The sequence below is a fragment of the Phoenix dactylifera genome, chromosome 15 (assembly GCF_051530095.1).
Source record: "Phoenix dactylifera cultivar Ajwa chromosome 15, Ajwa_hap1_PhDact_Kaust_v1.1, whole genome shotgun sequence".
In the NCBI taxonomy this organism is placed as follows: Eukaryota; Viridiplantae; Streptophyta; class Magnoliopsida; order Arecales; family Arecaceae; genus Phoenix; species Phoenix dactylifera.
Genome location: NC_143204.1, coordinates 24,962,880 through 24,977,635, shown reverse-complemented (window position 1 = coordinate 24,977,635; position 14,756 = coordinate 24,962,880). Strand labels below are relative to the sequence as shown.

At 37.9% G+C, this 14,756-nt stretch overlaps 1 protein-coding gene across 1 annotated transcript; it reads right to left on the bottom strand.

Annotated features, from left to right (window-relative positions):
- Positions 1-805: 805 nt before the first annotated feature.
- On the bottom strand, positions 806-10,391 carry LOC103711571 (pentatricopeptide repeat-containing protein At2g45350, chloroplastic-like). The gene is made up of 4 exons (XM_088711401.1): positions 10,231-10,391; positions 7,062-9,690; positions 4,570-4,753; positions 806-1,284 (listed from the first exon to the last, which is right to left on the bottom strand). Exon 2 carries the CDS (start codon positions 9,525-9,527, stop codon positions 7,275-7,277), a length of 2,253 nt encoding a protein of 750 aa, XP_088567527.1. The 5' UTR covers positions 9,528-9,690; positions 10,231-10,391; the 3' UTR covers positions 806-1,284; positions 4,570-4,753; positions 7,062-7,274.
- Between the last annotated feature and the right edge of the window lie 4,365 nt (positions 10,392-14,756).

Sequence of the window (14,756 nt, the reverse complement as noted above, 5' to 3'; positions counted from 1 at the left end):
TGTCCGTGATGGATGAGGTTTTTGGATCTGCATGTGTCGGCATTAGGAGTTCAGGTTGTATCTTTCACGCAAAGGAGTGATAGATTTTTTTGTTTTTGCGACATTGGTGTCGTATATTGCACAGTTCTTAAAGCCCTTCAACTTTTTCTTCATCCATCTGCATAGGTCTCAAAACAGCCATTTGCTATTGTGAAAGAAGGAAAATCATTATAGCACGAAAAATGCAACCCAAACCCCACTTCAACCATTCGCTACTGTGAAAGAAGGAAAATCATTATAGCACGAAAAATGCAACCCAAACCCCACTTCAACCGGGGGATGATGAGAAGAAAATCGAGGCAAAGTTACATGCCAATGTGGGTTATTGCTTTGTTTTTCTGTTTTTGTTTTCACAAATACCTAACAAGACTGAACAAACAGGTATCATGATACTCTTTTGTTTTCTGAAGTCGTTTGCAAAACCTTTAGAGCTTTTGGTAGCAAAAATTTATTATTTTCCAAAAAAAAGAGAAGAAAATAGCAAAAGTTTTGTGCAAATGTTATCTTCATCACTGATCTCCATATTGTATTTAACTAATTTGTAAAAAAACAAAAACACAGAATCAACATCAATGCCAGAGAGGCCCTAAATCATGCATTCACAAGCTCATATTTTCGTCCCATTTATAATCCAACTTGTCAGGTCTTTGAATCAACCCGCCAAAGCATAAAATAGACCATTAAATTAGTCCAACCTTCAGATGACAGCTTTACACTACTTTCCACAACAGTTATTATCAGAGGAAAAAGGAATAGAGAGCAGTCGTTAATGTGAATCAGTAAAGAAGCTATTTCTTTCAGTGCATACATTTCAGCACAACTCTATCTTTCAGAGTATATTTCCATAAAAAATTACTTGTTTTCCATGAATTTTAACTTCTTACCGGAAGCAGGAAAACAAAGTCTCATCAGTTCAAATGAATGAAGGAGCAAAGCATGCGACTGAAAGAAAAAGAAAAACTCAGCTCCTGGTTTAACATTCATATAGCATTGCAATAAATAAAACGAGGAAGGATTGACCTAAAAGTACAGCACTTTAAGCTTCTTTTCCTTTGCAAATGTGTCCCACTCAATTGCCTCACGAGCTGCTCCATCATTAACAACATGCTTTGGCAGTTTGTTGCTGTAACCATCACTGAAATTTATACGTCACCAGAGCCTTGCCGACTGCAGTGGCTTGGTAACCATCACTGAAATTTATACCTGCTGAGGGGTTCATTTCACTCACTACTCAGCTTCATGTACCTGGGTTGAGAGAGATAAGTAGCTTTCAGCTGACAATGATACATAACAGTGTTTTGGTATGAAAGTGCAGAATAGTTGTCGCACACCATTAATAATTGTGTAGCATTTCAACCACTGGAAAGTATCACAATTAAACTGGCCAATCCAAAAGTCTAAAGAAGCAAGATTAGTTGACCACTAAACTCATTTAATATTGGGCAGGGAAGAAGGTAATGTGATACTTCCACTTTATCTGGCAAAAGTGGGGAATAGCATATACATTTCTCTGGAACATGGAAAATGCACCTTGTAAGTTCTCTAGCAGAAAAGATGATCCAAACCTGTTGGACGCTACTAAGAAATAAAAAAAGGCCCTATGATCGGGAAAGATAATTATAAGGCATAATCATTTAGCTATAATAACCATAGAAGATCTATGCAGCCCCATTTATCAGGCTTCGATGACAAACCTAAAGAAGTAGCTTGAATAACTTAATCTATTTGTGATTGTTGGGATGCCAGTATGAACCATCCGTAAGATTTCTCCTTGCACAGTAAGCACAGGTAATTACTTGACAATGAGAAGGAAGAACGAGGAGACTCTACATCATTGAATTCCCAAAAATACAGGATATGGAAAATCACCATTTTAGTGGAACAGGGCATCTCAACTTTTTGTGGATTCTGGGCTCATGGAAACCCAAGAGATTTCCTTAAATTTTTTTTACCTGGTCACTACCTTTCCTCTCAACCTCAGCCCAAGGTCTAGAGTCTAGACTATTCAAGGATAAGCTATGTCTGCATCCAAAGGGGCCCTTCGACTTATTGGAGATATCAACTTACTTTCTCTCCCCACAATTAAGAAGCCGTTTATTTCTTAAGTAGCATGAAGTAGTTCTTCTTTTACCTTTTTCCTTTCAAAAGATCCAGTCAGAGAGAACCCCAAATATACATGAGGTTTTCCTAGGACTTGCATAACAATACGAGAATCTTTTGTTGAGTTATTATGATGTAAGGCAACACATTGGGAGAAGGAAGAAAGGGGTTTCTAGAGTTCATATTCTAGCTCGAAAGTGTAGTGCCTTGAAGAGAAATAATAAGTCTGAGACTCTGGCCACTAATAAAACAAATTTAACTAAGGTAAATATGGTTTTGTAAGCTAACAGACCTATCACAGAATCTAAAAGAGCATTCTCAATGGCAATCTAACATATGACTGAGGTTTTGCGTAAAATTAACTGTAGATAGTAGCATTATGATCTTCTCCCATTAATATAGATTTTTTTGACATTATTTGGTGCTATATCAAAAGTCAAAACAATCATGAAAATTTCAACAAAATGACCTGACAAGGACATCCACTAATTCACAAATCTAGGATTTCCATTATCATTTACGACAACGGTCTAACCCTTGGAGGGAATGAATGATACATGACTTGACAAGCGAATCTCAGATATCTGGCAGAGGCTTATTGATTATGTTTATAGTTGACCATGCTTACAATTATGTTTTTTGTAGGTTCCTTCAACGTCTTTATTATATGTCATGAACTTATATCAATAAGAAACCACAAAACATGTAAAATATAAGTTTCGGCCAAAACCATCCATTTCGATCAATATCAAACAGAAACTAACCCCCAGTTTCAGGTTTCAATCAGTTTCCACCAAAATTGACTGAAATTAGCTATAGATAATTTTGAAGGTTCCTTTTGATGTTTTCTATCATATATTTGTCATTTCTTTGTTCCTGTAAGTACATCAGCTATAAAAGAAAGGCAATTATCCAGTTTTGGTTCCAGCAATATAGGGACCTATGAGGGGCAAATTGGGGACAGACTTAACCTTTGGCCATATTTTTTAACAAAGTGGCTACCATGCGACTTGAACCTGTGCCATTGCGCTTGTCAACCCAAACCTTTTACCATTTTTTTTTAATTAAAAAGAGGTGTAAACCACCCAAATCTATTAGAAAGAAAGGTTAGAAGAAGTACAAGTGGAAAAAACAGCTGAAGAACTAAGAATAGGAGTTGTAGCAGTTGTTCAGAGCAAACAATAAGCCTTTTACCATTGCGCCAAGCAATATTCCCAGTTAAGTGCATCAGTTAAAAATTTCAATGGATTTTCTTGTTTAACTTGAGTTAAAAGGGGATATGATAGATATAATTCTTGATGGCCAAGGCTTCTAATGACGTTATGACCCTTATGTTAGTACTTTACAAAGGTTAATTTAAACAACTAAATATATTATATTTTACAAAAATAACATTTTTTATATATAACAAATAAAATATATCATAACCTCTTGGATCCGTGGGAAGCTATTTCACGCTTGTCCTCATCTCTATTAATGCTCCCACCCACACTTTGATGATGATGATGGTCCTTATCATTTGGACAACACCTTGCAATAGTACTGTGGTGTTGAATAAATAAACCTAATTTTTTTACAATCCTGCATACTTATCTTGTTAATTTACGCTTGATTGATTGATATTCGGTATTCTACTTTTGTAATATATTTAGTGCAGATTCAACATATCTAATTTCAAATTCAAACTGCCAAAATTATATGAATTATAATCCTAGATAAACTAAAACACAATAAAATGATGGGTAAATGACCTACCTATAGTTCAACTTCAGCAAAAAACTACCCAGACTCTATAATTTATGAACCTAGATAACTTAAAACACAACCAAATTATAAAAAATAACTTACCTTCTTTTTTTTTCTTAACTTTTATCTATTTATTAGAATTTTTCTAGCTGAATTTGAAACTCGAAGCGAAACTGTCGAAACAGTAACTCTACCTAAAGGAATGAAACCATAACTGCAATTGAGTTTTAAAACCTTATTCATGAATTGAAACCACAAAAAAGATGCAAATATGTGAAGTGTAATAAGCAAGTGGATATTATGAATAGAAAACTGGGGACAATGGACACCTCTGGATACCTTAAAGGCAAACAAAAAGCAATTCCTTAACTTTTCTAAGAGAAGCAGTGACCTCATGTTCCTCACAAGGATCAAGGTTCCCTCCACGTTTTGCATTTATTTTGTTCTTTTGTCATATCCATGTAGCAAATATCCTTGTTGCTCTCTGTTCAAGAATTGTCAAAACCATCTCTATCAGGTTTTTCTTGGAAGTGAATATGCATTAGTAGTTTTTCCAGCACTACTATTTCAACATTCCAAATCTACATGTTGCAGCTACTTCACTGAGGCCTGCAAAGAAAATTTTAAAAAAAAGCTGTTCTAGTTTCTTACAACTATGTCAAGAAAGAGGGATAAAAAACATACCAAGTTTTTGTATAGCTTTCTGGAACAACCATATCCCCACCAAGGGCCTTAAGCTCTTCAGTTGTTTCAGGAGTGCCGGGCCCGTTACCAATTATGCTGATAGTCAGAAGTTTGCGCTCCTTTGCCAATTTAATTACAATCTTCCCAACATCACTGTCCCCACAGTTCTGCACCAATGTTTGACCTTTCCAGCAAAATCATAGAAATCCAACCATAAGCAGTTGCATTTTTATAAGTGAGCCACAAATAGTTCATCTATTATATTTCTCTGAAATATTAGATAGAGGCAAATTCATTGCAAAATCTAAAATATGCAAAACAGCAATAAATACCTAAACAAGACTGCTTAGGATTAGAGCATCAACTTGAATTCCAGAAATAAAATTGTCAAGATTCAAGGTCTGAAATTGCAGCACTCATCAGAGACTCTGACAGGCCAAATGCAAGACACAGAAATTCATAAATTCGCCTCCATATAAAACACAGGTTACCATCAAATCAGTCTGATTATTAAAAGCATTTTCCTCTCCATGTCCACCTTTTCTATGTTTTTTGGTATGCTCTGTGAGCTCACAATTCTTTCCATTATGTTACAAGCTCAAGTCAAGACTTCTCAAAACATTAAAATTGTGAATTCCCAACAGTCTAACCAATGGGCCATACCTCAACAACTCATTTTTTTTCTGAAAGGATGAGAGATTGCTGTAGCACTAGAACCAAACAGGATAATTAGAAACCCAATAAGTTAACTTTGATTGAGGCAGTAGCGAAGTATTTTAACCTATACAGGTCAAGGGTTGTCATTCACGAATTATCATAATCCATAGCTAACATCAGATGGCAATTCCCACTACAAAGTTTTGAGCTTTCAATAGGCCATTGATCAAAACGTGATCATGATCATAAATTTAACAGACAGACTATGATAGAGATCCAAAAATACCGTAATAGAATTGAGCTAGGGAGAAAGAATAGGAAACCCTAGAAACAGAATGGCATGAAAGATACATCAAACTCATAGCAACAAAATCATTTTATTATTATAAAGTGAACTTTGGGGTTTAAAATCCAACTCCAAGTTCGGTTATATAATTATTTTTATTTCTAAAGTTGTCCCTTCCCTATTTCTTCAAGCTTCAGCAATTTTCGTGAAATTTCATATATACTAGATTTTTTTGTTATGCATAGCACATGCTTGGTGCTATTTTTTTAATGTAAGCAAGTTAGACTTTATGGAACTCTTCTCCCAAGAGGAAGGAGAAGAAGATATCACTTAAATTTCAACACCATTGGGACTATTACTTCATTGAACAAGTCACTAGAAGGCACATTGAACACCAGAAACAAAGTCAGAGAGAGACATGCAAAACAAAATGGCTACATTTAAAGCCTTAATGTAAAAAACACCGAAAAAGAATTGAGCTAGGGAGAAAGAATAAGAAATCCTAGAAATAGAATGGCTTGAAAGATAAATTGAACTCATAGCAATAAAAAAGGCAGGGTGAGAGCGAAGAATCACACGTGGTCCAACAGTGTCAGAAAGGAATTTGACTCGACTTAGGGTTAGAGATTCGGATTACCTTGCATGAGAGAGAGGGCATCAAGGAGAGAGGCAACAGATTCCTTAGGGAAGAGGAATTAGAGGATGAGGAGAACGCTCTAATCCTCATCCAAAGATTAGGGCTTTGGCGGGTGAGAGGAAGGAGTCTCTGAAGCAAATCAATTTCTTGAGCCTGCGGGGATCTTCCCGACTTCGCCGGTAGTGCAAGAGCTGACGCTTTCTAACTTATTATGGGATAAGTTGGCAAAATTGCCGACTAACGCCGAGTGCTTCTTGGCACGAGTAGAGCATGCGATTCAATTTTAATAGGAACCAATAGGCATTTCAATCTAGACTACTTGGACTAGCATGACCCAGCCAAGGGCCCAAACTCAGCTTTCGTAACTGAGTTTGGATCCTCTCTGACTCAGCGTTCAAATGAATAGGACCCAATCTCTCCTACAACCTATATTTGTATTTTCAGTTATTTTTTGAGGAGATTGAGATCTGCTCCTTGGAACGAGCCATGTAGGTCATATTTGGGTGTAGAATAAGTTAACACATAATGAACATGTTGCCAACAAATTTTATTGGGTGAAATAGTTCTGTCTAAATTAAAAGAGAAAAAAATAAGGTTTATTTTTAAAATATCTACTTTGCTCCAAAAATCAAGTTAATTGTTGAAGGGTGTTTCGTAAGAATAACTGGAGTAGACAATTAAAATGGCTTTACTCCATTCAAACTTAATCTAACTCCAAATAGAACACATCCTTAATGTTTAGACCTCGTTGAGCAGATGTCTTATGCTTGGCCTTGGTTTTATAACTATTTAAATTTTAACATTTAATCCCTAAAGACAGATTTTCTAAAAAGAGACATAAGTATAGACAAAAAACTAAAACAACCATAATCAATAACATATGATGCATACTTTGTCATTACCCTCTAATACCTTTTGCTAGTAGCACCCTCTGCCTTTACTATCTCATGGACTGGCTCTCAGCCCTCAAAAGTATGATTTCAGCAACTTGTAAGTCTTCTGGATCCAAAATATATAGCTCAATTTTTACCAGTAGAAACAGATGTGATCAAACGAATGCTTGTAGGTGAAAGATCCATTCCATCTTGTAAGTGACTGATCTTTTCCAACATGCAAGTGAATGATCTATTCCAATATAAAGGAGCAAGAGAATTCCTCCAACCACATGTCAAATTGTGATTTTTTTTTGTCTGGCAGATAACCTGGTAACATCAGCCTTTGTGTCATATTATTTAGTAGAAGATATATCTCCATTATTTGAGGATGTGAAGTGTCTCCTGCGGTAAACTTATGAAGAACACCTTGTAATTCAATGCAGCTACAACCAGGATTCTTTACCACCCCTTTCTCCTTCATAATCTTCCACATGTCCCTAGCACTTTCATATTGAGCTTTATATACATATATGCTAGAGAGTAATGCATAAGAGCTACTATCATCTGGCACCAGCTCAATAAGTTGCCTTGCCGCATGCTCAGCAATTTCAATGTTTCCATGGTTCCTAGCAGCACCCAGAAGTGCTCTCCAAACAATATCATTGGCTCTCAATTGCATGTTGTTCACCAGTGTAACTGCCGCATCAAGATGCCCTGCACGGCTTAGAAGGTCAACCATACAACCATAGTGCTGGATTTTAGGAGTAATTCCATACTTGTGGTTCATAAGGATAAAATACTGTTGACCCTCATGTACTAAGCCTGCATGACTGCATGCACTCAGAACACCAATGAAAGTTATATCATCTGGTCCAACAAATGACCATTCCATATCTTCAAATAAGGAGATAGCAAGTCTCCCATAGCCATGTACTGCAAGTCCTGATATCATTGCATTCCAATGATCTTTGGATTTTTGAGGGATGCAGTCAAATATTCTCATTGCAATATCAACATACCCACACTTGGAGTACATGTCTATGAGAGCAACACCAACAACACCATTCAATGGGAACTTGTTCCTATCAACATACGCGTGAACCCATCTACCTTGGAGAAAAAGGCCTAAATCAGCGATAACAGAAAGAACAATAGCTAAAGTGGAGCAATCAGGTCTTTCTCCTAGCAACTGCATATCAATATACAGTTCCATAGCCTCTTTTGAAAGCCCATTTTCTTTGTAGCCGGATATCATAGCATTCCATGAAATCATGTCTCTATAAGGCATGGCGTCAAAAAGCTTTCTTGCTGCTTTAACTCTTCCAAGTCTAGCATGTCCACCAATCATAATGTTCCAAGAGACGACATTCTTGGTTGGCATTGTATTAAAAAGCTGACAGGCTAGTTCCATCTCACCACATTTCGCATAGGCATCAAGCATGATATTCCATGAAGTCAAGTTCCTAGATGGCATTAACTCAAATAGTTTATATGCTACAGTGATTTTGTCACATTTAACATACCCACTTATCAAAGAATTCCAAGAGATTAGGTTCTTAAAGGGCATCTTTTCGAACCAGCTATGAGAGATACCTATTTGATTGCATCTTGCATATCCATTAAGCATAATGGCCCAGGTGACTTCATCTTTAAACGGAACCTGATCAAATAACTTCCGCGCAGCTTTCATATTTCCACATCTAGCATATCCATCAATGATGGAATTCCATGAAATGATATCTCTGTCGGGCATCTTATCAAACAACTGTCTTGCAAATTCAATCTGCCCACATTTTGCAAGCCCATCAATCATCACATTCCAAGAGAAGAGGTCGCGTTCAGGCATTTGATCAAACAAATCTAATGCAGTATTAACATTTCCATGTTTGACATACCCATCAATCATCATGTTCCAACTAATCAAATTTTTGTGTGGCATCCCATCAAATGAAGCACGTGCAGCATCAATCTCCCCACAACTGGCATACATAAAAATCAAAGAACCCTGCACAAATAAGTCTGCATGCAGTGGAGTCTTTAGTATCTGACAGTGAATTTGCTCTCCTTCTTTAAGTGCTCGAGAAGTGGCACAAGCTTTGAGGACAAAAGGAAAGGTGAACTTATCAGGAGATACATTGTTGTGCAACATTTGATTGTACAAATCCATCGCTTTCCATGGTCTGCGACTTTGCTCATAACCTCTAATAAATGCGTTCCATATGAAAGGATAAGGATCATCTACCTGCTTCAATAATAAAACCACATCTTCCAACCATCCAATCCTTGTACTCAAAAATGTCACCACTTTGCGCATCGCCAAAACATCCTTGAAAAACCCAGCAACAATCAAGGGTGTAAGCACGTGTTTCAAGTCTCTCATGCTCTGACATTTATATAAAAATGGGAGAAGTGATGCAACCGAATAACGCGCAAAGTCTCCTTTATCGTAATTGAATCGGCTTACAGTCGATCTCTTCCCTTCTTTCTGCCTCAATTCCATCATCTGTCTCTCTTCATGTCGAAACTAGGACCGAAAATGCACGATCAATGTTAATTAAGCCGGTACAGTAAATGACCCATGCAATCATTTTCTTGAACTTCCGCTTACTTCCTTCATAAATGACATGGAAACCGCGTAATACATGAACCCCAAGATCAAACTGCACCTAAAGATCATATATTTGTAGAAGTAAAAGCGACATCAAAATTCAGACTATCTAATATACGAAATATTGCATGCCAAGATGCGCCTAGTTTGCATCACTAAACCCATCAAGTATTCCAGAGCATCACCATAAAACCCTGATTTTATTGGATTGCAGACAACAGACACAGTCTGTCCTAAAAGGTACGAAAAAAAGAACAAGAAAAGAAAAGTTTCTAACGATTTTCCAAGCCAGGCAATAAAATTCAACCATCAAACTCCACAAGAAATCAAGATTGTAATTGCATCAATCGCAACTGAGCCCCAAGTCTCACAAGGGCATGACAAGAATAGAAATAAAAGTTCCCCAAATTAAGAGGGCTATCGAGCTAATAACTCTAAATCCACCCAAAAAAAGTATTGCATCCTAGAACCTAACTCGGGAGATCAAAATCCAAAAAAAAATGCAGCAGAAAAAGATAAAGAAAGAAGGTGGAGAACACTATAGCTCCGGAATTGGATTCAGAGAGGTCGAAGGGGGGAATGAGGAGAGGATGCCGACCTTTTTAGTATCGAGGAACTGGAGGGTCTGTTTCTTTGAGGAGCATCTCAAGCTCCCGACAGGATTCTGACCGTGACTGTTGACAGGAACAGCAGGAGGAGGAGGAGGAGGAGAGTAGAAGGGTGGCACAGAATCGCAGTGCCATTACGCTGTTTATCATTATTTTTTTTAAAAAACCCGCGCTATTTTAAAGAGGACAAAGACGAGAGCTGAGCTTTCTTTGGGCAGGCAGCAGAGGTGATACAAGTTGAAACAGAAAACCATGGTCCGCCGGATGAGGCTGAACCGCTCGGTTCAAATAGTACCAAACCAATTCAGTATAAAATCGAATCGATCCATCATTTCAATTTGATTTCAGTTCATAGCCAGAATTGCAAAAGGACCAGGCGGGTCCTTTTCGGACCGAAACTGACTAATTTAATATTAGCTCAATGCGATTCAGTTGGTTCGCATCGGATCAATCCGATTTCAAATCAGATTGATTATGGATACGGCACGTCCTAGCCATACCGATTCTAGTTCGGTATCAAATCAGTTTCAAACTATACCAACCCCCGACCAGTACAGAAGGTTCTGGTACCGGTTCGGCGGTTCTTGCAGGAAATAGATGAAGGTCCATCAAAAAAAAAAAAAACCAAGACGATTTGAATTGCTGGATAAAGGCGAAATAGGCCACACTAAAATTGAGAACACAATTTTACTTGCCTGAGCTGGAAAAATTTTGCTAAGCATGGCTACGCTTCAAAGGTTGAATTCTTCGAATTTACTTGCCATCTTCTCTCCCTACCACATAGAACCATCATACATCTGGGTGTGGTAATTTTCTATTTGATGCACGACCGTCATCAATCGAATGCTGCATGGCTTCTATCGCCATCCTATCACTCCCGTCTGCTTAATCTTTTTTGCCATCCCACCATTTGGCACCACTGCTCGTAGCTTGAATAAGCCATTGTACTATAATTATTATAGGTGTTCCTCCTCCATGTAGCATGCATGCCAACTGCTTTCCAGTTGATGCCCAAGTGGCGCATATCATCCACATGCACCCATTCAAAGGAATTAATCATATATGACTACCAGTATCAATTTTGCTAGAAGATCCTTATTTTTTTTTTCTGGGGCCTTAGCTCTCGTCATGTTCATCTCCTACTATTATAAAGCGAACTTTGGGGTTTAAAATCCACCTCCAAGTTTGGTTCTATAATTATTTTTATTTCTAAATTATCCCTTCGATATTTCTTCGGCAAATTTCTTGAAATTTAATATATACTAGAATTTTCTTTTATGCATGGCACATGCTTGGTGCTAGTTTTTTAATGAAACCGAGTTATACTTCATGGAACTCTTCTCCACGAGGAAGGAGAAGAAGATATCACCTAAATTTCAACACTATTGGGACTATTACTTCATTGACCAAGTCACTAGAAGGCAAGTTGAACACCAGAAACAAAGTGAGAGATCCAGAGAATTTTGTTTGTCAGTGGACACCTCTAGTGCATCTATACATATGTTTGTCCTTCACCTTTGTGATCTATAATGGTATATCCTCCCTGTGATGCATAAAGTGAATCTTTGTTGCATTTTTTACTGGTAAAAATTTCTGATCCTCACAATGCATGAGCGTTTAATATCAGCTTGAAGCATGCAAAACAAAAGGGCTACATTTAAAGCCTTAATGTAAAAAATACCAAAAAAGAATTTAGCGAGGGAGAAAGAATAGGAAATAGAATGTTATGAAAGATAAATCAAACTCATAGCAACAAAAATAACATAAATAAAAAAAGAGGGGTGAGATCGAAGAATTGCAGGCTATCCAACAGTGACAGAAAGGAACTCGACTTGAGGGTTAAAAATTCGGATTGCCTTGCTTGAGAGAGAGGGCACCAAGGAGGGAGATGACGGATTTCCTCCGAGAAGAAAAATTGGAGGAGGAGAAAGAGAAATCAATAGGATCCAATCTCTCCTGCAACTTATATTTGCAATTTCACTTATGTTTCGAGGAGATTGAGATCTGGGCCATGGAACGAGCCATTTAGCTTGACCCTCAAGCTACTAATCCGACCTAGTCCCACCCCATACATGAAGGAAAACCTAGTTTTTGAGCTGACGCTTGATAAGGACAGGTAGGTCTAAAGGTTATTACCGTACTGCCTCAATCACCTTCTTGAAAGGGCCTCATCCTTCTCCGAACGGTGGTGAAGTGGAGGGAGAGAAGCCCTCGTTCTTTAGTTAGGTAAGTAGGGGGTTTAGATTCTCCACTTTTTATTACCAAGGTTAAAGTAGATGTAAGTAAGTTTTTTATCATGCAATCTAACTTCTCTTCCTCTTCCGAATGGTAAATATTTTTCAAAACATGGAGTGTGAATCAAACCCATGTTTGAATTAAAACTAAGATACTGATGCAAGTTTACTAAGGGCGTTAAATCGGTTAATATCTCTGAGCCTCCCTCTTGTTCCTGGACCCCACTCGGAATGGTTACTGGACAAGAGTGTGTTTGATTCAATCATCTTACTAAACTCCTCTGGGACCTTCGTCCATTTAGGGCCCTTCTTTCTTTGAGGAGCACAATCAACAACACTTCCAATGCCTTCATTGGAGCAAAAGCAGGCAAGGGAAGTCGTCGAGTAATACTCTAGGATAATTTACCTAGGGAAGAAGCACTATGGAAAGAAGGGCTTGAAAGGCACGCACCTTAAAGGCAAACTTGTACTTGTAGTGTCAGCATCATCTCGAAACTCATGATGTAGCAGCCATTTTTACAAGGCTACACCACCTGATCGAGGAGCTGTTGTTTGCTCACCACCGGGAGATGACCTCCTACACCAGAAGCGACACTCGAAGGGTGAGCTTCTGGCAGTTAGCTTAACGTCACTACGCATTATGGGCTGAAAGGAGGCTTTTATCTTGGAAAGCCATTTGCATCCAACAAGTTGAGGCTAATTTTCCCAACTCCCAGGTCTTGTTTTTCTTTAATGAAACAATTGATTCCTGCATTGCCTCCTGCCAACACTTTTGTTGAGTTGATGCTATAAATAATATGGTGAAATCCATTCTCTTCTCTCCTGTGGGTCATGGTACTATACCGTCACATTGGACCTAAAGACTCCTGTGGAGGTTCGTTCTATTGGATCCCCTAGTCGTTCTATTTGAGCATGCCAAAACTGTCATGGCCAAATCAACTAAATCGGTATGACTTTATCTTTCAATGAGGGTTCGGCTTCGTTCAGTACTATTGCCTCTTGGTGTTGCGCTTGGTTCACCCGAAGGAAGACCAACAAATCTAGAACCAAAGGACTACTTCTCGTAATGAGCTATTTAAAGGAATCTTTCGCTGTATGGCCTCTGAAGCTTTTGCGAATGTATTTCCTTTGAGTTTTCACAGAGGAACCACAAACAGCTCTTTGCTTATCCATATTGAATTGCAGATACTTCAATGATAGAATCATTTCTGATTGAAACAAGGTTTATTCAATAGAAATAAACTAACAAAGGATCACCAAAAAAATAAAATAGCATACACTTTTTCGATATGGAAATCATTATCTAATGAATTCAACGGTTCCAAAATAAATGAAAGAGATGGGTGGAATTCCAACTGGATGTTGGTCTCAAATCAAAAGGAGATATGGCGAAATTGATAGACGCTATGGAAGCAGAATTGATCGGTGGTGGTTGGTCGAAGCTTTAGTGCATAGCCACTTCCTTCTCAGAGAACCGTACGTGAGACTTCCGCATCATACGGCTCCGTCCCGAGCTTTCATCGTCAGCCTGGGCCGTCAAAGCGGGACTTTTTTGGTAAAAAGAACTTGAATAACTTCGTTTTTCTGAAGGAATCGTAATTTTCTATCAGAAACGCTATGTCATTTACAACTCCGGCATATTTCAGATGCTTGAAGGCCCCATCGACCCGAAGTGCAGTCAGGGGAGAAATCTCTGCTCAACACTGAGCAAAGCAAGGATGGCTACACTCGGTGAAATCAAGGTCAATGATGCAGTAGAACAACTAAATGAAGGTTGTCCAAGGTTGATGCCATCTATTATCACAAAAAAAGAAAAAATAAGAAGAATATATTAATTAAAAATGTTCATGCGATTGGATTTTGCAATTTTATCTCAAATTTCTTATTGTGCCTCCACTTCACAACCATATAACTCCACATCCAGTGGTATTTCATTGCATAATTGGATGCTCTAAATTATGATATTATAAAGCCATCTGAACAACCTCATAAATTATGATTCTGATTCAGAAAATTAGAAGAAAAAAATGATGATTTTCAACAACTATTTACACATCCGGAAAAACAAAATTGCCCAAGTGTTGGTTAGGTTTCTAAGCATACAGGACATTTTGCTCCGGAATGAGGTACTTAAACTAGCACCAAACAAACATTAAGATAAGCCGTACCAGCTCTTATGCAATAACTCAAACACATGGGAGTATTTATATCTTGGCCCCGCCAACAGACAGATTTTGCAGTGCCCAACGCATCCTTATGTCACAGTTCACAAACAAGATGAT

Excerpts from the sequence above, each read along its gene's own strand:
- LOC103711571 (XM_088711401.1), bottom strand. The coding sequence starts at position 9,527 with ATGATGGAATTGAGGCAGAAAGAAGGGAAGAGATCGACTGTAAGCCGA.